General features: G+C 38.3%; 1 protein-coding gene across 1 annotated transcript in view; it reads left to right on the top strand.

Moving 5' to 3' along the window:
- The first annotated feature begins 12,118 nt into the window (after positions 1 to 12,118).
- The window catches only part of RAP2A (RAP2A, member of RAS oncogene family), a 40,349-nt gene continuing 27,889 nt past the window's right edge, over positions 12,119 to 24,578 (top strand). The window contains exon 1 of the mRNA XM_012757002.3: positions 12,119 to 12,731. Within this exon, the coding sequence (XP_012612456.1) occupies positions 12,418 to 12,731 (314 nt within the window). The 5' untranslated portion in view covers positions 12,119 to 12,417. The remainder of the gene's footprint in view (positions 12,732 to 24,578) is intronic.

Here is a 24,578-nt window from a genome sequence, read left to right as displayed (position 1 = left end):
AAATTTCTCCATAAAGTAAAATTCTTAGACGTACGTGTCATTGATTACAGACTGTTAAGAGCTGGAAGTGACTTAAGGGTCTCCCACTCAATCTTAAAGGCGGAGAAACTAAAGCCCTAGAGAAGCTGCAGTTTACACAACTACAGACTAGTGGTGGGATCATGAGAAATCCTCCAAAATGGCAGCTAAAATTTGATTTGGTCAAAAAACATGCCAAGAATCCTTGGGCTTCTCAATATGTAAATTACTGAGAAACTGTGAATGCAAAACCTAAGAGTATCCAGTTTTCCTGGGTCAGCCCCAAGTCCTGTTGTACTAGTTTTATTATTAATAGTATCCCTTTTTACTCTCAAAAACATCCAGAGTTAGATGATGAATTATATGGTCTAAGAGTTTCATTTTCAAATTGAATTAAAATTTAAATGTACAACTATTTCAGAGATGATGTCAAGCTTAAAAATGTGACCTAGGCTGTGATCCAGAAGCCCTGAATACCCCTCCCTGGAGGTAGGACAATAAGGAATTTCTCCATATCCAAAGGGAAAATTCCACCTGTTTTCTGGGCAAGCCAAGTATTGTCTTAAAAAGGAACTAGATGATTTTATATTACCTTTCAGTTTCTCCTGAAAACTGGAGAATTGTGATAATGTAAGAACAACAATAAATGATAAGGTGAAGCAAAACACCTCCTTCTGCATTTGCCGAGCAGCTACAGGAAACACTCCAATCCTCCTGGATTGTCCACTCTTTGAGGGCTGGCACAGGGCTCTCCGCCTGGGTCTGTGAGATAAGCTGCATCCCAGGCCTCACTTTGCATGACCCGACTACTGCCTGGAGCTTTTGCACTGAATTTTGTTAGGAGACCTGCATGAGAGACCATATTTCACATCATTACAGAAAAGAGAAACTATCTCCCCCAGGGAATCTGGCAGGACCTTCTAACATCATCACGTAGCAGTTCCAGAAGCTATTGTCATCAACTCTATGCAATTAGGTTATGAAAAACGTTTGGGCCATGATATGTAATTAATGCTGACAAATGGATAGTAGAATGCTGTTCATTTCCAATGTAAACCTAACAGAGATAGAAGGGAACACATTCTAAGAGAACAACTTTGTCTTTGTCAGGAACCTTCTGGTTGTAAGTAATAGAAACGCACTTATATTAACGTAAAGGAGAATGTAGTATATTGTTGAGGTGTAGGGGGTATCTCACATGCCAATGGTAGAAAATTCAATTAGATCTCCTAGGGAGGAAAGCTCTCAGGAACTAAGTGAGCTAGCTAGGAGATCTGGGGCTAAGAGAGCCATCACTGCTTTTCTCTGCTTCTCCAAGAATCTACTTTATTCGTTGACATTTCTCTGTAGATTGGTATTCTCTGCTGGTTTATTTGTACACAGGGCCCAAAAGGCTTTCCCAGTGTGGCTTTCCCTAACTTCCTAGTTCAAACGCCCAGACCTCTGGATTCCAGACCTAAATTCCTAAGAGGAAACAAATCTGACTGCCCCATGAGCTAGGCATGACGTGCCAATGAGCTATGATCAGAGAACTCATGTGCTACAAACATGGGTCCTCTGAAGTCTGGCAACTCCCCACCAAAGGAACCTATAAATGGATATAAATAGTCACGTGCATTTTTACTGCATGTCTCTAGTACCAAGAATGCCATTTTCTTTTCTCCACACACATATTTGGAAACAGTTGGACATATGGGCACACAGATGCACCATGTTCTGAGTAGGTAGTGATGCCATTTTAGCACACCCAATTGTGCCTCTAAAAACTTCCTTATGGAAGTAGATCAGATTGTGTAATTTATGAGAGCCATCCCAAGGGCCCCCAACCAAGGCAGCATTATGGACTCTAATGAGGAGGTCAGCGTCCTTTATTCTCTACCCTTTTTGCTGTCGCCTGGCTATTCTCTCCTGAGCCCCCATGAAGTTTGTGTGCCACACACTGTCTCTAAGCTTTCCTATCTTGCCTACATCAGCCCTCAGGCTGCAATGAAAGACGAGATATTTAATAAGGAGGTTAAAAACAATAAATATTTCCTTAGGCAGCTTGTCCGAGTCCTGCCATTCATTCAGATATCTTTGATTTCTAAGCAAGAGAAAAGCTCCTGAAATTTTAAAGAGACAAAACTGTATCAAGGGCATATTTAAGTTTTTCTAAATTATCCTAATACTTTTTAACCTTGATAGCTAATATCTTCTAAAACTCATCTACCTTGGCGATCTGTTTTATTATTGTTGGTTTATTTTTTACCTAATTATAATTGTCTTATTGGCTATTTTTTATTGAAACAAAGTTGATGTGATTCTTTTTAAGAATGATCACATATACAATGAGCAGGAAAATGGGAGGTTTCCTATATTTTCCATTACTTTATCAGTTTCAGAGTGTGTTCGTTTGTGTTTTAGTATAAGGATTTGGTTAGAACATAACACATTGCCTAAAGGATGTGACTCAATTGTAGTTCTTGTGAATTAAGTCTATGTTACTGCTTCCTAAAGACTTACACTATTTAAAATTTCACATTGTTAGGATTTTATCTGGTTTAGAATTTAAGTTCAAACTTTAAAAACACCATTGATTTTCCTTTAAGAGGAAGGAAAATGCAACAATTCAATAATTTGGAAACTGATCATAATTTTAATAACATTTAATATTCCATATTTAATTTACTTCATTCAACATTTATTGACTACATACTATTAATTAGCTAAATCATTATAGGTATTAGAAAGATGAAAAAAAATTTTATAGCTTTTCCACCATCTTCCCATCCCCATACTAGTTGAAATGACAGATGGAGACAAATTGCAGTAAATATGAGAAGAAAGATATAAAGTGTTTGGGGACTATGGAGAGACACATGGGGAGGTAGAATTTAAGATAAATTCTGGATTATGGGTAGTAAGCTCATTATTCAGCATCCTCAGTAGAAATTTCCAGGGTCACCACTTATATAAGTATGATTTTTACTTCAGAAAACACAGAATTAATATTGCTACGCTGATTTTTTTTTACCATGGTGCAAGTGAGAATCATCTAAACAATTTTGTTTCATATAGTCATGCCCAACCTTCCTTCCCTCAGATTCTTAATCAGTGAAACTTGAAGGAGATTTGGGCATTAACCTTTCAACACACACACACATACACACACACACACACACACACACACATACACACACACACGAGTGAAGGCCATAGTGAAAGCTGTTTACAGTGATGTATTCCAATACGAAACACAGTTTCTGTAAAAACATTTTTTTGGGAAAGATGATGTTAAGATTTCTTGAAATGATCTCATTTGACTTTTAAAATTATAAATTTATCAATATAGAGCATTTTTACTTAAGGTTTTCTTATTTTGAAAGTTTATCTTACATATATTTATGAAATGTGCTCTAATTCTTTCTGGAATCAAGTGGAAAAGAACATAGATAGATGGTAGATATCTAGATGATAGCAGTGACCTGAATGACAACAGACAGTGTTCTCTATTTCTACTTTTGTAGGAGCTAGGATTTGAGGAGTACCATACAAGATCCTTGCCTGCTCATGGCTGCTTCACAAGTTCACGGTTAAATGTCTTACTGAGCCCTGGCCCCACCTCTACCCCATCAATTACAGATCCAGATAGAAGAATTCTCAGGCCTAATACAATCTACAGCCCTAATGTCCAGAGCAGCATGGAGCACTTCGAAGCTTTGCAACTTCAGTATAAAAAAAAAATCTAATCATAATCATAACCTACAGCACCATAAATTGTCCATTTTAGAGCCTTAAACTTTGTCAGTGTGTAGTGCAGAACTGCCTTATTCAGTTTTAGTCTTAGAACTGATTATTGCTTATATAATCTAATTATTCTGACATATTAGTATTTCTTAGATAATTTATATATAGTAGAGAATCTTTTCATTGAAAATATTAGTTTGCATGGGAAATAGCCAGAATCTTTATTTAAAAAACAACCTAATAAATAGCAGAGACCAGTCCCCAACAAAATGTAGTCAAGGCAATGCATTAGAAAATATTGTAACTTTGTTCAACTACTTGGTACACCACGGAAAATAAAAAGGCTTACTGTCCTTGAGATGTCGCCCTCAGCTTTCTCTCATCCATGTAGACTATAATCAATTTCACCATCAGTGCCATTGCACAGAAATAGCACTTTGACTAAGTAAACAAGAGTTATCTTTTTCAACTAGTGAAGCTATTTGAATGTGGTTAATTATTCATTAAGTGGCTAATACTTTGTGAGGCTGTGTGAGAAGCATTAATCAGGATTATAATAAAAGATGATATACTGTTCTGTAAAAGCAGGAAACCGATTTTTGAGAAGATAATTCCAGACAGTAGGACGAATAACTTTCCTAGACAAGCTAACTGGGCGGCTGCTGAGAAGAACAGTTGAATAGTCCTTCCACCACCACTCTGCTCCATCCTCCCCAAGGTGCCTCCAGACCATAGGTAGCTGAACATGACAATGTGAGAAGCAGAAGAGAAACTGAGGGAATCAGAAAAGGGAGGATGCAGCGCCAAAGTTTAGAACATTCTTGTAATCTCATGAAAACAACAGTATTTGAAACAAATTTAAGAATCTAGTCATTGTGAAGGTTCATGTTATACTACTGCGGTCCCCAACCCCAGGGCCACAGGCTGGTACTGGTCTGTGGCCTGTTAAGAGCCCAGCTGCACAGCAGGAGGGGAGCGGCGGGGGAGCGAGCAAGTGAAGCTTCATCTGTATTGACAGCTGCTCCCATCGCTTGCATCAAGGCATAAAGCACTGCCTCCAGTCAGATCAGAGGGGCATTAGATTCTCATAGGAGGAGCATGAACCCTACTGTAAACTGCGCATGTGAGAGATCTATGAAACTCTAAGGCCTGATGATCGGAGGTGGAGCTGAGGTGGTGATGCTAGCACTGAGGAGCAGCTGCAAATACAGATAATCATTAGCAGAGAGGTTTGACTGCACAATAAATATAATGCTCTTAAATTATCCGGAAACCATCTCTAGCTCCCCCACCCCAAGTCCGTGGAAAAATTGTCTTCTATGAAACCGATCCCCGGTGCCAAAAAGGTTGGGGACTGCTGTTATACCATGTGAAGAGATTAAACTTATTGAAAAAATTAATAAGTATATGACACAAAATACAACGAATTCCCATCGCCTGTTTGTGCTCTCTCTGGGCACCCATTTGTGCTAAGACTTATGCTCTGATTTAAACAATTTTACTCTATTTTATTTTCTTTGTTTTATTTTCTGGCCAGGTAAGCATAGTTGAATGCTCCAAAGTTGATAGACGGATGGTGTCATTTTACTACATATCTCCCACTGTATTTTAATTAGAAAAACAAACAAACAAACTTGCATCAAAAGACTAAAACCCTAAGTGTAGAATTTCAGGTAGCAGTCGGTTGATAGAAAAGGCAATTTTTCAGATCCTTCCTGGTACTCCTAAAGTCCAGGCCCACAAACTGCCATTGGCCTTGCCTATTACAGACCTCCTTTTTTATCTGAAGCTCCTTTGGGGATAAGGCCAGCTTTCGAGGACATTTATGTCTCCCTCACCTTGATTTTGAGAAAATCCCCATTCTTTTCCTTTTGTTTTCATCTTCTCCATGTGCAAAAAAAAAAAAAAAAACACCAGGACTTTTAAAAGCAAAACTATAGTCCATTCAATGATTCACTTATTTACAAACATTTTATGAATTCCCACAATGTTTTAGGCAATGTGCTGAATGCTGGTAAAACCAAAATGAACAAAGCACTGTTCCTTTCCTCAGTCAGTGGAGAAGGTACTGCAATGATGGTAAAGATAGCAGTCTGTTCAGGATTTCACTTGGGGTCACAAAAAGTGGGTGGCAAATTCTACCTCCAGTAATATCTAGATGTGCTCATATGCCTACTATAGCTTAATTTTTTTTTTTTTTTTTTTGAGACAGAGTCTCACTTTGTTGCCCAGGCTAGAGTGAGTGCCGTGGCGTCAGCCTAGCTCACAGCAACCTCAAACTCCTGGGCTCAAGCGATCCTGCTGCCTCAGCCTCCCGAGTAGCTGGGACTACAGGCATGCGCCACCATGCCCAGCTAATTTTTTCTTTATATATATTAGTTGGCCAATTAATTGCTTTATATTTATAGTAGAGATGGGGTCTCGCTCTTGCTCAGACTAGTTTCGAACTCCTGACCTGGAGCAATCCGCCTGCCTTGGCCTCCCACAGTGCTAGGATTACAGGCGTGAGCCACTGTGCCCGGCCTGTAGCTTAATTTTTAAAAAATATTCTTATATTTGCACAGAAAATAACATTAGAAAAATTACTACTAAAACCATGTTTGACTAAACCACATTAATGCCTATAAAAATCTCTGATTTCTATTACAAGTATTTATTATCGTTGCTCTACTATTACATTTGGCACATCTATGAGGTTTTTTTAATTTTCAAATGCTCTACTAATCTGTAACTTATTATTACAGGTTTTTTGTTGAAAAGATTTTTCTACAGCAAGGCACAAAATGGTATTCTAGGGAAAATATTTTAAATTATATTATTTACCAAAAAGACTATCTTTATGTATTACTGGCCTATTGAAAATTTTCTTTTCAATCAAATTCCATTCATTTTCACATAATGCATGTCAATAACAGCTACCATGAAAAAATAACCATGGGCAAAAACCATTTTTCTACCTGTCTTCATTTTTTGTTACTCCCCATTTTTCTTTCTGTTTGTGAAAGTTTAAGTCCCTCCTTCTTGATGCTCTTGAATCCATAATTATTTCTGTTGACAATTCTTTTATGACGCCCACATTATAAATTATTCATTATTTTGAATAATGCCTGAATTTCAAATGTACTCTTGTACTCCTACTTTTTCTTCTGTATTTTTTTCCCTATATATATATTTTTTATACCTTTTATAATCTTGCTTTGAGACTTCTGGCTTCTTTCTGACTTTTTCCCTGAGAAACGTCCCTAAAAGGCTGCTGCTACAGGGAATTAAAGAATCAAGTATTTTTATATTTTCCTTAGTTCAGTGTTACTCCATTCCTGCTTTCTTCCTTTTCTCTTCTGGTTCTTTACATCTGGAGTGCTCCCTTTCACCCCACTTAGCCTGTCCTTTGGCTATTTCTTTCAAAACCTGGTTCGATATGAATTTCCTTTAGACAGTTTTCCTTGACTAGCTTACTCCCTGTTTCTCTTGACCTCTAGGAGTTTATGTATAAACTATATATTATCATGGACTTGGAAAGTGTTTGCTTTTGTTGTTTTTATTCAGTTTAGTGATATATTTTGTAATATTTTATTATTTATATAATTATATCTTATTATAAACCCCTGATTTTCCTTATGAGCATGAATTATAGCTATTATTATATAATGTAAGTATGTAATTGGCTGCTTAATGACTGTCTCTCCCGTTAGAATTCAAGCTCTTTTGGCTGTTTATTGTTGTATCCCAGAGCCTAACAAAGTATACATAGTTAAGTGCTCAATAAGTGTTATCATATCTTTGAAATACCATTCAGGATATTAGTGGAATGAAAATGTTCACAAATGCTTGCTGATTTTTTAAAATACTATTTTGTGTGGAATCTCTCACGCTCTTTGTAACAGTTTGAATGTATTTGGTTGCAAGATGCAGAAAATCTAACTAACAGAGACTTAAATCAAAGGACACCAGCTGTTTGCTCAGCCCTAAATCCGAAGGTGGGCAGTTCCAGTATTGGTATGGCAGTCCAGTATTGTCATCCAGGACCTAGGTTCTTCCCAGTCTTCATTTCTCAGCTGTCTCAAGCTGACTGGCCTGCTACCTCAGGCGTAAGGCGCCACAGGCCAAAGATGATGGCCACATTCTCATATTTCAATGTGCAAAGCAAAAAGTAAGGCGATATATATATATATATATATATATATATATATATATATATATATGTATAAAAACAAAAAACGGGTACATCTCCTCGATCTTGTCAGAATCCCAGAAATCCCCCAGTCCCAGCAGCCTTCTCTCCATTCCAATGACAAAAACTGAGTCATGTGCCTACTTCTAGACTGACTGTGGGCAGAGGGAACGCAGTGCTATTAATGGCCAATCCTAATTCATTCCAGGTTTTCTGGCAAAAAATAGAGAGAAACTGCTGAGTATGCAAGCAACACTGCGCCTGCTCTTCTGCTATGTTAAATGAACCACACTAACGCTCTGTTTTCCTCAGAATCCTCAAGCTCTTAAGATTCTTCAGGCTTTTTCTTTTCTCTCTCTACATTTTAATCAAGTCTTTTCTTTCAGAAATTTACCTCAACATTGCCTTTTGAAACATTTACTTTCTCCACCAGTGGGTTTCTTTCATTGGCTTGTTTACATACTTACTCAATTTCTGCATTCTTATTTTTTTTTTCAAAGCACCAAATCATATATCAAAAGAGAACAAATTTATTTTGTCCCTTTCATTCCACTCTACGTACATACTTCTGTTTCTCAACTGTAGTAGGAGTTGCAGAGGCCAAGAACACATTGTCTGCTTTTTAAAAAATAATTGCCAGCATCATTTTACAGGTGCTAAATGTACTTGAGGTGTCCTTCCTCTTCATGGTGAATCCAAGGCATGCAGGATTTAATAGGAAGCCATAGGAATCAGGGTTTTATAGCTAATAAATACTGGTCATATTATAAACATCCTCTGCTAACTTCTTTCCATTAAATTCTTTGTTTATTTGCTTCTTACTGGTGTCAGAAGTCCCAGAACACAGTGTATTTCCCACCTGATTCCACCTTTTTCAACATCTTTCACAGAAGGAAATGATCTGGGTTTCCATGGTAACACAAGTGTGATAATTGAAGGTATCTGGCTATAAGTGAGATAACTCCCTTTCAGATTCAGTGGGAAGAGAAGAAATGAAGTTTTTTTTCTTCTTCTTTTTTTTTTTTCCCTCCTAGCAATGCACTTCTGAAACTAAAGAGATTCTGCAGTGTCAATGTACAGTGTTAAGTTTTCACTATCATATAGATATACAGCTCTTGGGAATAATTCAATTTTATTTTGTCTCATTTTTACCTTGTCTTTCCCACAAACGAATGAAAACATAAGTTTTTATTTCTAAAAACACTCTCAGAATAATGCTGCCATACGAATGAATGTGATTAAGGGATTAAGAAAAAAATTTATCTCCCACCCAAATCCTCAAAATTCTCTACATGTCCAGCCACAAATCTAGTTAAGGACAATCATCTAAGCCAGAATAGGTGAAAATATATCCTCCTACCTGTTTCCTGTGTGTCATGGTGGTTAAAAATGAAAACTGAGGACTGTCAATATGAAAAACATAAATGAGCTGCAACTAACCCATGGGCTGCAGTCTCTACATTTCTTCTCGCCAAAAAAGCCTTGATGAAAGGTTGGGGGAAATAGACTGAGAAATGTCAAAAAAAAAAAAGCTCTCCCACTCTCTATTATGCTAAGTGGAGTGACTAGGGAGTCCATTTACTATTTTTGTGACAACTTCTATCAGATGCATGCCAATCCAGAGCTTCCTAAATTCTGGGGACCTAGGAATAATGAAAACAGTTGCTTAAGGTAACCTTCTGGACTTACAATCCCAAAGCAAATTTCTCAAAAAAAAAAAAAAAATCACTGGACCTTTATTCTTTGCAAAGTGAGGAGATTTTCAGCTCCACTATAATGCAAGGTACTACATGAGTTGTCATAATATAGAGTTTGGTGCTTCTTGGTTCTATTTGACCCCAACAAGTCTAGGAACTTATCACCAAGATGCAAAATTTAGATCCTAAAAGACAGTTTGTCTATCCTCAGAAAATAAGTATAGCTGCTAAGTTAAGGTAACCACTAATAAGCATACTAGTTTTACACAAAATATTAGACTTCTAAAAAGCCAGGTGAACACTGCATTCACCTAAAACATCCTCTTGAAACATCCCTGCCAAAGTAGCTCATGAGGCATCTATGTGAGCTCTCTCAATTTTAATTCACCTTTTTCACATTATTAGCCTAGGATGAAATATCAGGTCCCCTTTGGTTTCAATTCCCTTAAAACTTCCGTGATTCTTAGTTCTTTCTGCAATCTGCCTTCACTGCTGATTCTGGTGGCTCAGACCCAACCTCTCACATTTTAATGTAATGTAATCAAGAAATGTTGAGTTGTATTTTATTACATATTTTTAATTTGACAGGATGCTTGTCCTCAACTATTTTGAATAATTATATGGTGTGTTATACTACAGTAAGGTAATGCAAATAAGTTTTCCATTCTAATATAACGGAGCAGAGGGCAGTAGGACACTGTTAAACCTAAGTACATCTTTGTCGTAGTTTGATGGTAGAAAAGATGGTAAAAGAATACCCGGCTTTTAGAGGAAGTCAGACCAAAATCCTCTCTACATGATGACCTTGTGAGAAAAAGGAACGGAGGATAGGTATGCCATCATCTAACATTAGAACTACAGAAACTTATTATTTGCAGGGCATGTGAGAGACTCGTGAACAGGTGTAGACTAGTTTGAGAACGATATAGTTTAATGAACATAAATCCAATAACCAGTTACTACAAAAAATAATCCAGTAATATTTGGGAATGTAAGGTCTTGTAAGTTTGACCTTACAGGTAGGAGAGGGTGGTGCGTAACCAAGATCTAAAGCTTGCGACAGAACGCTAAGATTTAAAATTGAGGTCCAATGCAACTGCTGCACGATGTCTCCTTAAGGACCGGAAAATTTCTCACCCTGAAGACAAAAGTCCCTGTTTTCTCGATTCAGCCCACGATTCAGCCCACATCCCTCGGCACCATTTCCATGCCCATCATTTAGGCAGAATGCCACGGAGACGACGTTAAAAGTAGAATTCATCACTCTTGCCTGCAACGCATCTTGTTCTCTTGCCAGAACCGGCTCGGTCCCTGCCCCTCCTAAGTCCCGCCAGAGCGGCCCTGTCTCCATACCACCGGCCCTAGGTGGCAAGGAAGTCGCGAGTTCTGGTTGGCTCCGCCGAAGCCTCCGTCATTCATCATCTCACCCACGATTGGCTGGCAGATTGCGCGCAGGAGCAAACGCCCAGCCTGGAGAGGCCCTGGGAGGTGGGTTGGCTGATCCTACGACCAGACTTTTTCCCGATTGGCTGAAGGCGGGGGCGTCACGTGTTATGAGGCGGCTCTCTATTGGTCGTGAGTGGAGTACGGATACCCGATCTGGTTGGCTAGGATGAATTCCCAGCTTCCCAGTAGCTGCCCCCAGCTGGCTGTTGCCATGAAGTGTCCCTAGGCCTTCCGCCTGCTGCTCAGGTCTCCGCTCTCCAGGTTTTCGATGCGACAGGGTGGCTGACAGGGCGTGGGAAGAGCTCGACTTCAGCTGGCACAGAGGAGGGGCGGGGCTAGAGGGAAGGCGGGCAGGAGTCTGGTGACGTCATCGGGCGTGGACCGGCTTCCGAGGCTGGCGGCCGCCGCTGAGCGCCCCCGGGCACACTACTGGAGTGGCTTGTCGCTCCTCTGTGTCCTAACGCTTACAAACAAAGCTTCATTTCGTGTTTCCATAGCCGCAGGCCGAGGCCTGAAGGTGCTCGTCCCCTTAAAAAAACCTCCACATCGTTATGTTAATACAAGATAAAACCAAAGCTCCCGAATGCTGGCAGCCGAGGTGGCGTCGGGCAAAGGCCCTCCGGCCAAGGGCTCTCTTGGACCTTGGGCATCTATTCTCACTCCCTGCCTGGAGGCTGCTCTGGCCCCTCTATCATCTCGTCTGGGCCAAATTCTGAGCGTGGGAGACACGGGTTGCCGCTGCTCCCCTCTCACGCAGGCAGTGCGCACACTCCGGACGCAGGCCCCGGGGGCTGAACCGGGCGCGCAGGGCGAGGTGCTGCTGGGCGGCGCGGCGCTTGTTTATCCAAGCGCGGGCAGACGCTTCCGCGCCGCTGAGGGCCTCCCGGGAGCGCGCGCGGCTGGTCGCCTAGGCGACGGCGAGCAGGCGCGGCCCCGCCCCGGGCCGCCGGGCCCCGCCCCGGGCCGCGCTGCGGCTGGGGCTCGGGCGCGCGCTCGGGCGCTGGGGGAAGCGGCGGCGGCGGCGGGCGGGGAGCTGGGCGTGGAGGCGCGAGGGGCGGGGCGGGCGGCACTGCGGGCCCGCGGCTCGGGCGGCTCCGGCGGCTCCCGCTGCTTGCTCGCCCTCAGTGCCTGCCGGCGCCCACGGGGCCGCATCGCCGCCCGGCTCGGCCCATGCCCAGGGCCGCTGCTCCCTCAGCTGCCGCCGCCGCCGCCGGCGCCCGGGGGGCCGCCGCGGCCGTGAGGTGGGGGCGGCCGCGGGAGGCGGCGGGGCCGGCTGCCGGGGCAGGGTCTGGGGGCGCAGCGCGGCCGGCGTAGGTCTATGTCGCGGGCGGCGGCGGCGGCGGCGGCCGCGGAGGGACGATGCGCGAGTACAAAGTGGTGGTGCTGGGCTCGGGCGGGGTAGGCAAATCCGCCCTGACCGTGCAGTTCGTGACCGGCACCTTCATCGAGAAATACGACCCCACCATCGAGGACTTCTACCGCAAGGAGATCGAGGTGGACTCGTCGCCGTCGGTGCTGGAGATCCTGGACACGGCGGGCACCGAGCAGTTCGCGTCCATGCGGGACCTGTACATCAAGAACGGCCAGGGCTTCATCCTCGTCTACAGCCTCGTCAACCAGCAGAGCTTCCAGGACATTAAGCCCATGCGGGACCAGATCATCCGAGTGAAGCGGTGAGCGGGCTGGGCGCGCGCAGGGCGGCCCCGCAGCGTGCCGCGCCGGGGGCTCCGCGGCTGCGCCCGGAGTCGCCGTCCCGGGGCCGGAGCTGCCCGCGCGGGGCCGTGGGGAGGGGGCTGCCTGGGGACAGGGCTCCGAGCCTCGGGCCGTGTCGTCCTCCTCTTCCTCCTTCGTCTCCAATGTGAGTGCTTTGTTTCACAACTAAAATTTGGCATCCGGTTAACCCACAGAACGGCTCTTTGTCTCTTGGATGTTATTAGGAGGAGCGCTTGTGCAGAACCCCAAAGGAAACAAAAGTTTGAAACTTGCCGAGGGGAAAGGGGGGGTGGGTAGGCTTGTGTTGGGAAGAGAGCAGCTGTGCAGATAGAGGCGAGACATTTGCAGGTTGAACCAAAGAGAAAAATCTACCTTTGCAGTGTTCGACAGCAAAAATTGCTCACACCTATGCTTGTAATAATGTCAAGTCGAGAGGGAAAGAGACCTTTCTCGTCTCATAAAAGATTTAATGGTGCCAGGGCGTTTTACAAAATTGAACTCTTTAATTTAGTGTGAAACTTTATAGACAGATTATCAAATTATTTGGAGGCATAACAGCTCAGTGGGGTTGGGAGAGTATTAGCAAATAGGAGCACAGATATGCCGTTCACATTAAGAGAATGCAATTTTATTGATTTCTTTTTTGTTATTTTAAATCTAGCTGCCTTACACCCCCACCCCCACCCCAAAAGCATTTGGAAACACGCTTCTTCAAAGGTGTGACTCCAGTATTAACTAATTTAAAGTTAATGCAAGTAAGATGTTCCTTGATACAAACTCTTATAAAGTATGCATTTTGGAAATATGGCTTATAGTTTAAGTGTTTTAAAATGTTTGTTTCCTCTAAAATTGACCACATTTTCCCTATAATTTCAAGCATTAGAGAGGTGATAATATCTTAGTTCAAAGTTTTAGCAGATTTTTCTAATTATTAATTACACATTACTATTTGGTCTGGCTCATGTTAATACTTGCTGATAATTTTAATGTCTTTTTTTTTTTTCCTTCCTGGCTTATTCTACCTATACCCCTAATTTGAGGACATTCACAGAAGAACAATTATAAGTGTACTGTAGACACAATCACATTATAAGTCAGCTTGGATCTACTGATTTTGAAAGAGCAAGGACCAAGTCATGTGTACTCAGGGAATGCTCAAAAATTCATTACAAGTGGTGGTTTATTAATGCCACATAATAGATCAAAGGGAACACCCTCTCCCTTAACTAATTGAGTATGCACTTTAATAGCTAAACTAAAATGTTGTATGTTATTCCTTGTGTTAAATTCCAAACTAGAATAAAGTGAATATTTTAATAGTCTCTCCTACTGTTCTAAGATCTGTGAATTTGATAGCTTTTTACTTCTCTAGTCTCATTTTCTTAAAGTTAACTCTTTATAGCTAAGAGATGAACAATTTTAGTGTTAAAATTAGTATATGTATAACATTTATGTGAGTTAAATCCTTGACTATTACCCCTCTCTCAGTACCACTCAATTAAAAAGAAAAAAAACAAAGTACAGAACAGGGTAGTCTCATACATTGTCACATGTTGATGTCAGGCCAAATACATAGATCAAGTAATAATCCAAGTAAATGCAACTACCTCACCCTTCACATTTAAATATATACATCTAAAGATATAAAGTTGTATATGTATGTTGATAAAGTCACGTACCTAGGGCTAACTTTTTGACACAGCCTAGGAGATAGATATAGTAAAATACCATTGGGTAGTATGGTCTACATAATTTTGTAGTTTCTTATAATTTAGTACAGATTTATTTATCACACTTATAATAATGGGTTAGTCTAAACTTAGTATATTGGAACAATCTTCGTTTGCAGTATGACCCCAGAGAAAAAATAGGTGAAATTCTACTTGCCCATACATCCTTTCACTCATTAGTCTCAGTTCTTGATGTAAAAAGACCATTGATCTGCTGAAGTATATAGTTTATAAATTCCTTTCACTAGAATTCACCCATTGTATATGTAAGAAACACTTTGGCCCTTCTTTGTCCCAGAAGTAAGGTATTTTATATTTAACCTTAGCCTGATCTTCTGGCTTCCCATCATTGATGGAGAGGACATTTAAACCAGGATCTGTATGAGTCCATGTAGCCTCTTCTTTACCAGTGTCTTTCAACTTGGTATCTACTGGCAAATTCAATATCCAGCCTTTGGTCTAGGTCCTCATTGTTCAATAGAAATATAATGCAAGCAAAAATACATATGTATTTTTAAAATTTATAGTAGCTAATTTTTAAAAAGTGCAAACAAGTGAAATTAATTTTAATACATTTTGTTTAACCTATTTTGAGACTAGTATTTCAGCATATAATTAATATTCAAAAATTATTGATATATTTTACTTTCTTTTTCATACTGTGTTTTTGAAATCTGGTCCGTATTTGACACAGCACATCTTAATTCAAAGTCGTCACTTTTCAAGTGCTACATGTCACCACAGGCTGCCATATCAGACAACACAGGTCGAAGGTGTGTATAGTTTGGGGAAATGCTTGCTTGTTTCTCCAAGCTTCAGTTTCCATATCTATGAAATAGAGAATAGCGGGCACCATTCAGAGTTGTCGTTAGAATTAAATGAGATAATGTGTTTCAAGGTGTCCAATGCAATACGTGGTACACAGAAATTGCTCAAAAAATTGTAGCTGTTGTTCTCACTTTTATTAATATTAACATTGTTGTCCTACCTTCCTTAAATTTTACCCTTGATGTAATGGAATTTTAGAGGAAACAATTTAGATTTGTAATTGCATTTTGGACTTAATTACCCAGTGTAGACAAAATGAGACAAAAAAGCCATTAGGATTAAAACAGAACTTAGAAAAATTTTAGTATCTCTTAAGATATTTTCCTTTATGAAGGCTATGATGGAAAAAGGTAAGAGGATGTTATGTCACTAATGTATTTCCAAACAATGAAATGAGCTGTTGACTGGATTGTTATTATTTGGTATGTTTCACTTTTTAAAAATACAAAACCGACCCTTAAATGTTTATAGGTGCATACATAGACATACCCATACACAACCTCTAGTCAAAGCCAAGTGGACCAACTTAAAATGGCTATATTTATACATTTATATGCTTTCCTTTTTTAACTTTGAGTGAGAGTACACACACAGAGAAGTGATGGGAATACAGAAAATATTTTTCAATTGAAATAAAACTAGAATTTTTTCTGATTTTGTAATTGCTTCTCTTGTTCTTTTCCATCCCAGGGTTAGAACCACTGTCTTGGGACATGATATACAAGGCTTATTTGTTCTTAGGATGCAACCCACCAATCTTCAACATGACCTTCCAAAGTGCAGCATGCTCTTGTTTCTCCCAGCCTGTGCAGCCTTGTCTCTTGCAGCCCTCCTCATCCATTGTACTCCAGCACCCAGACCTTATTTTAATTCCTTGAAAGTGTCTCTGGGTTCTCCTTTCTTCCTATAGAAATCTTGTATCTTTCTGTAGAGTTAATTCCTACTCATTCTTTAGATTCTTTCACTCCGCTTAAAAGATTTTCTCCCACGAGGGAAGCTTTCCACATCTTCCCAGACTAAAGTAACTCCTTTCTTGTCTTCCCACCCTAGACTAACTTCACACCTCACCCCTTCCCTCACTCCACCACGTATACTTTAGACATCAGTGCACCCTGTCCTTTCCCTTTTTTTTGTAGCACTCATCAACATTTGATTATCTACGTGATAAGTTATGTGTAGTCTTTCTCACTAAACTCTTAAGCCCATGTGGTTAGCAGAGCTCCTGGCACATAGGAAACAAGAAAAAGTGTTGAAAAAAATGAATGTTCAGAAAGAAAAGTATTTGTATTGTTCTTTGGCCTCAGTTTCTCCAAACATTTTAATTTTATAGGTGGAGGAGATGATTTTTTAAAGCTCATTATACAGATGGAGAAGATAATCTTCATTCAGCGCTAACATTCTGTAAGGACATTTCTAGTTGGGGCAACAGGGGAAGAGGTAAAGTTTAACATGAACCTCAAAGAATCAGGACCATGATGTATTCCAGATGGAGGCAATAGCTCAGGAAATGCATAGAATATGTTTTTTTGGATGTTAAATAGGCCAGATTGGCCAAACTAGGAATTTATATAGAAGGTAAGGGGAGGTAAGGTAAAAAATTTAAAGCTAAATTATAGAAGGTTAAAGACTTTGGACTTGGATCCTGTAGTCAAGGACCATAATCAAAATTATTATAGAAATAATAATGTGATATGATAGATGACTTAGTGGTAATAGACCACTCCATACAGGAGGAATAGTCATGAATACTGTGATAATATAGTTTCTGTAGGAAGTGCAAAGATCCTGAAGTAGCATGGTGTCTGTAGTAACAGAAAGGAAAGAGGGGATGCAAGTAATAAAAAGAATGAATTAAACCACCATGGCCGGCTAATTTCATATATATATATATTAGTTGGCCAATTAATTTCTTTCTATTTTTTTATAGTAGAAACAGGGTCTCGCTCAGGCTGGTTTTGAACTCCTGACCTTGAGCAATCTGCCCACCTCGACCTCCCAGAGTGCTAGGATTACAGGCGTGAGCCACCTCGCCTGGTGGTAAAGGGGGAAAAAAAGGTCAAAAGTAACCTTGACATTTTGAACATGAGTGAATGGGATTATGGAGGAATAGCTAGGGAAGATTATTTCAATTTTGGAGATGGTAATCATCCATATAGCTATGCCTAATAAATAATTAGAATATCTGAATAAAGCCTGAAAGGTCAGTTTATGAATATAAGGACTCAGGATCATCTGTATAATTCATATTGGGAGAGTAAGTAAAACCTACTAGGTAGAGTATATAGAGAGAAATGAATGAATATGGCTAGGAATAGAAATCAGAAATGAATGAATATAGCTAAGGATAGAACTTGGAGAGTTGTAAAATATGCAGTGGAGACTTCCTAGATTACAGCAGGCTAGAAGGCATGAAGTGTTTTAAAATTGGGGAAAAGAATGGGGAAAAGGTGGTTGATTTGTACTACCTAAAGTGAATATGTTATTTTAAAAAAATTGTTAATATTTCCATATCACTTAAGTGAATACTTTCAAGTAGCTCAGCTCATGGTTTTCAGTTTTCTCCTCATAATAAGTAGCATAAGACCTACTCAGAAATAGAAGCATATTGCCAATTGCCACACAGATCTTTGGCCCCTTGACAGGTTGGTGCTATAAAGCTAAAACCAGAGAATATATAAGTGATACTTCCAGAGCTCTGCTACCATTTTTTCTTCCAGAAATACCTCCTTCCTCAGTAACCAAAATTTAACTAAAGCTGGGCCTCCAAAGTACAGAGCCTAATAGCCATGAATCACTTTTTGGTTTTATTTTGGTAATGGTGAATCAGTAGGAAAAACTTAATATTTAAATTAATAAATGTATGCTGTGAAAAATTGATGACTGAATCCTGACAATCAAACGTAAATCCAAAGAATGTGGGTATGGAGAAAACCACTGATGGTGAGAGCTGTATTCGTCTAAATACAAAAGAGAGATTAAAGAACTGAGAATTATGGTTATGAAATAGAATATTAGTGATAAGAACACTGACAATATACAACAAATAGTATAACTAGTAAGTCGGGATGGGAGGAGGGAAATAATATGAGTGCTCACTTCCTCATATTAAGAGGGATTTAAGATGGTCAAAAATTGAAATTTGCTTTGAAAATGACTCCAAAAGATCAGTGTTTTTCATGACTTTTCTGTCTTTTTAAACCATTTTATTGGGGTATGATTGACATACAAAAAGCTGTACATATTTAATGTATACAACTTGATGAGTTTAGATAGAGATAAGCATACAGGAGTGAAACTATCACCACAATCAATGCCATATTCCTATACATCACTTCCAAAAGCTTCCTCCCACCCTATTTATTTCTTCATTTCATTCATTCATTTTTTTTTTTTAGGATAAAGAACACTTAACACATAAGATCTTTCCTGTTAGCAAATTTTTAAGTATATAATACAGTGTCTGTCATTAACTATAGACACTGTGATATACAGTAAATCTCTGTGACTTACTCATCTTACATAACTGATACTTCAGTGAGTCACTTTTTATGGCCCAAAGGTTTTTCCTGAAAGGGAAACTTTTGTTTTTGTTGTATTATAAAATTATAACATTACAATATTTAGTTTTCTTTTTCTACCCCAGGATTGGAATTTTAAAGTTCACTTTGAAGATGAAAGAGATGATCTCCCCTCAGCTCTTATATTCTGTGAGCATATTTCTGTCTAGCTGGGATCATGAGGAAGGAGTTGAAGTTTAATCTGAACCTTAAAGAACGAGCAGCCTGTGACCTGCAAATCTTATCTAGTTAAAATTTGATGATAATTGTATCAGTAAAATCTATAATAAGAGGAATCATTATACTAATACTTATTTTTTAAAGGGGGAGGGGGCAAAAATAATTTAAATAGCCAACCAACCATTCTGCTACACACAGACAAAAAATATCAACTCCACCGTATATTGATAAATTCTCTGATGAGAACAAATGGATGATTTGAAAGACGACATGACTGACCACTGAATAAGAAATATGGAGACAATCAGGCAAGTGGACAATGTTGACCTTCTAGATATCTTTTAGGAATAAGTTGGATAATTAATTGGTAAATGTTAGGGAGAACATAGAGGAACTGAGAAAAATGTCTCTAGATGACACGACCAACAGGAACAGCTAAAAAAATTGGTATCTTTTTACTTGCTAAAGTAGCAATACGCTTGAGTGATTTATTAATAATTTCTGTATCTGAACTTCTAGGAAATTACATATGGGACATTAAAGTCCATATATATTAAAGTCCAAATATATTTCTAATCAAAGATCTTTACATAAAACCAGGTATACTGTAGTTAATTTAAGGGAATTTTTTTCAAGGGTATTTTTTATTTTCAATGTTTCTCTTAGTCATTATCTTTAGAAACTAATCCCCGAGGGAAGGATGTGTACCTGCACTCTAGGGTTTTCCTTGCTTCTGTTTTGACTTCTCTCTGTTACCTTTCTCTCCATCTGTTCTTACCTACTTATATTTTTATTACCTACTTTTCTTACATACTTACATTTTTCAGGCCTATGGTATAAAAAAACTTGTAAATACTCTAAAGAATAAGAGTTGGAATATGAGTACACTTTCAAACAAGATAAAACTTGAGAATGAAAGTTACGAAAGTAAAAATATAGACATATTTCTGTAAGAAATTAATCTTGAAATTTTAATAGTATGCAGAAATAATGCCATATATATTTTTGCCTTCTTATTTGTTACTTGGACAGTGGTGATTCATTTCATTAAAAACTATTCTCAGCCTTAACAAATAAAAGTTTAGTTTCTTAAATATGCCTTTAAGCTTTACCAGATCAACCTCAGCCGTTTAATAGAATATCGATAATGGTAATGCTATGATTTTAGACATCTGCATTTCAGTAAAGTATGTAAGTAAAATACAAATATATTGGTAAAATTTAAAATAATCAAAATATCTAAAAATAAAATATTTCAAGTTAGTAAGATTTTGTCGTGGTATATACTAAATATTAATAGATTAACTTTGTACTCTTAGAAGACTGAAACATCTTTGAAATATTGGAACGAATATTCTAGCTATTTCACTTTTCACTTTATTTTTTTGAGAAAACTCTAATCAAACCAAACACCTACATTAGCCTGTTTTTTTAAATAAATTTCAGTTTAAATTGAGGATCATTGCTGTGAAATAAGATTTATTTAAGCATCTGAGTCAGGATAAGGTTATTGGATATCTGAGTTACATATCAACAGCATATTATATTGAAGTCATGGTTTGGGAAATCTAATGACCGGTCAACATTGGGAGTCTTTGGAAGTTTGATGTGTTTAATTACTTAATGTTGGAAATGTCCTCAACAGGGGTTTTCACATTTTCTTAACCAGGGCCCTGACTAAGAAATACATTTTATGTTGTGATTGTTTTGATACAGTAGGCACACAGGCATATATATATACATCTAGCTGAAACCAATGTTTCATGAAACAGTGAACTTGCTATGAAACTTGTATTACATTTTCTATTTATTTTTTTCTGTTTTCTTTCTCTCTTTCTTTCTTCTTCTTGTTATTGTTGGTTTAGAGACAGGGTCTCCTTTGTTGCCCAGGTTGGAGTGCAGTGGTATGATCATAGCTCACTGTAACCTTGAACTCCTGGGCTCAAGTGATCCTCCCACCTCAGGCTCTTGAGTAGGCAGGACTGTAGGTGTAGGCCACCACACCCAGCTAATTTTTTGTATTTTTGTAGCAACTATATATCGTGCAGGCCAGTCTTGAACTCTTGGCCTCAAGTGATCCTCCTGCCTGGGCCTCCCAAAGCACTGGGATTATAGGCATGAGCCTCTGCCTGGCCCTTTTCATTGTTTCTAAATGCTCCTCATGACCCACCAAATTGATCTCTTCACACATGATTTGAAAACTGCTATCCTAGAACATATTATTCTAGGGAAACTAAGTAGAACTATCTGTTTAATATTTTGAAATAACTTTTATCTTCTTTCTCTTGCTTTTCCAGTTTCTAATAATGCTATGTAAGATTACAAAAATTAAGTATTTCCCAGTGTGAGTTGGTAATTCCTACCTCTGTAACAGAGAAAGATAGCATTTAGTCACTGAACAAAAGGATACCTAAAGCATATCTTTTGAGAAAGCATTTATTACTGTTTTGCGTATTAGAAATGTGAGGATGTATTTCTTGTGTAATCGTGTTCATTCTAGTAATGCAGGATAGCTCTTGCCTTGTGAAAACTTAGAACAGAGAAAGGGATGTTGTAGAAGTATTCAGGCTTCAATAAATGATTGCAGAATTAGCTGTTACCACAACAGGTTGCTGAGTAGATTCGGGACGCTCAGAAGAGAGGTCTGCTGCATCTTGTCAGGACGATAATGATTCAGCTTTTCCTTTAAGACAGTAAAATAGATGAAGATGACTGTAGTTATAGATATCTTAAAATCACTCAGTAAAGTTACCCAAGAGAAACATTACAAACCTTTACTTAAAACATTTAGGAGTGTTATTTCTCATGCTTACCATCCCCTTAAAATTAATAATTCAAATGAAGTCTTACATTATATTAATAATTAACTGCATATTAGTATTTTCTTTAGTGGGTATCTATACAGGTCTCCATAAATGAAATCTTAGAGTGTTTTTCTCTGTTTTTGGATGGAGAATTTTGTTCTAAATTCACCCATCTTAAGGTTTTCAATGAACATAATAATTACTAACATAATTTTTTAATACAGGTATTTTATTGTATATACTGATATTATCTATGAAGACAATAAGTGTTAATCTGGTTAAAAATAAGCTCTAGCACTTGTTATGTAATTAGGGGCAAGTGAACATTCTTTGCATTTTAATTTCCTCATCTGTAATATGGGTATGATGTAATAACTAATGAAATAATGAACATAAAGTATTTGTTTACATAGTAAACCTAAAATATCAATAATAAAGTTTCACCAAAAATCACAGAAATAGGAATGAAACCCAAGCATTTATCTGTGTACTACCATGTTATTTTTTTTAGGAATTAGGCTCAGTCGTGTTATCATATAGATGAATTATATCCCTAAATTAGTATCACATTTCCATTTTTGCCGTTGCTTTCTCCTCTGTGTTTTAAGCTTTTGCGAAGTATTTTACAGAACTTACAGCATAGCCCCTGAGTGCTTTGTGCTTTATGCCCTTCCCTTCCCCTAGAGACCTAAATGCGTTGGCTATAAATGATGGCAGTTTATTTTTCGACTCACAGGAATTGTGATGATTTTTAGTACATATGTTTTGAAAATAAAAATGATATATAAAAAGTGATCAACATATAATATTGGTATTTGTTAATACTTTTTTTTTTAAACAGTTTATAATGATAGTAGGCTTCTTTATGAACACCAAAAACTATGGATGGGGTGAAGATAATTTTAACAGTCTTTATGGCTAGTTACATATAGTAACATGTTGACAGAACTTCTTAATAAATTTATTTTAGAAAAAGTTTTATCTGTCTTTGTGTAAAAGTCATCACTGTCAACATCAAACAAGATCATTTAAGCCACCTCATTTGCATAGCATTGGCATGTACATTATGCAGAATAAGTACAAGATACTATCTTTATCCTTCTGATATGCCAAAATGTACTATAAATGACTATATGTTTGACAGTATTGAGTTACACAGAGATAGATTTTTAAAGATAGTTTGATTTCTAAGTTTCAAAATATTTTTTCACCAAACACATTGCTTTTGCTAGACCATCTTTTCTAAGGAACTTTTCCTTCTTTCTGACTTGTTGTGTAGAAGGTCAGAACTTTATAAGACTTAAGACAACAATTACATATTAATACTTTGGTATATATCTCTTAGTCTGTTTTGACTGCTATAACAAAATTCATTAGACTTGAGTAAATTGTAAATAATAGAAATTTATTGTTTACAGTTATAGAGGCTGGGAAGTCCAAAATCAAGACGCTGAGGGCCTGTTCTCCATAAATGGTGCCCTTGCTGCATCTTCACATGGTAGAACAGGCAAAATGGGTCCCTCCATCCTCTCTTATAAGAGCACTAATCCCCTTCATGATAGTGGAGAACTTATGACCTACTTGCCTCCTAAAGGCCCCAGCTGCTTCATAATGTCACACTGGGGTTTAAATTTCAACATACGGATTTTGGGGGGGACAAACATTGAGCAATGTATTTAATACATTTTGATTCTCCCTAACCAAAATATAGTTTCTCTCTCCCCTGTGACCCACATATACTATTCTCTTTTTCTGCTTTGTGAAGCAACACTCTAAACAAACTTCAGCTATCAGTAATGTTGATTGCTAAAGAGAAGGACTGGATTCCTGTTGCTTAGACAATTAGTTATATGCATACATACATGAAAGCTAACTAGAAAATTAACTAGATTTAATTGTTTTTTGTGTTTTTTTTTTTTTTTAGTTTATTTTTTAAGAGCTGGAAATGAGAAAAGAGTTTCTCCATGGTTAATTCAGTTTATGCATACTACTAAAGATGCAAAAAACTTTTTTTCAATGTTCTAATATTAAGTAGCTGTAATGATTGCATAAACCCCTATGTCTGTTCTTGTTTTCAAATGGCTATCAACCAGTTTTGAGTGAGGTTACTTTTTACTAAGGAAGGATGTAAACAGCGTCATCTCAGTAGATGCAGCTGCTGTGTGGATCTCTGTGTGAGGAGGATCCTCCAGTCGGGTATAAGCTCAGTAGGGAGAATGCTGGGATCCACAAGCTGTATTTACCCTCAGAGAGGTGGCCAGGATGCCGTGTGTTCACCATCCCTGCCAAACAAATCAGTACTTTCATGAAGGGAGGGTGCCTCCCAGAGGTAGATACATTTTAAAAGCCTACTTTACTCTTAATTTTTTTAATTTTTAATTATTATGGGCACATAATAGTTGTATATTTTTATAGAGTACATGTGATGTTTTGGTACAGTCATACAATGTGAATTAATCAAATCAGGGTAACTGGGGTACCCATCACTTGAGGCATTTAAAGTTTCTGTATATTAGGAACATTCCAATTCTCTTTCAGTTATTTTAAAGTATACTCTAACATACTGTTGATTATAGTCAGTTTGTTGTACTATCAAATATTGTTCATTTTATCTAATTATATTTTGCACCCATTAACCATCCCCACATTATCCCCCCCAACCCTTCCCAGCCTCTGGTAATCATCATTCTACTCTCTGTCTCCATGAA

This window comes from Microcebus murinus, chromosome 13 (assembly GCF_040939455.1).
Source record: "Microcebus murinus isolate Inina chromosome 13, M.murinus_Inina_mat1.0, whole genome shotgun sequence".
NCBI lineage: Eukaryota > Metazoa > Chordata > Mammalia > Primates > Cheirogaleidae > Microcebus > Microcebus murinus.
The sequence above is the reverse complement of the archived record's forward strand: the minus strand, read 5'-3'. Positions and strand labels throughout refer to the sequence as shown.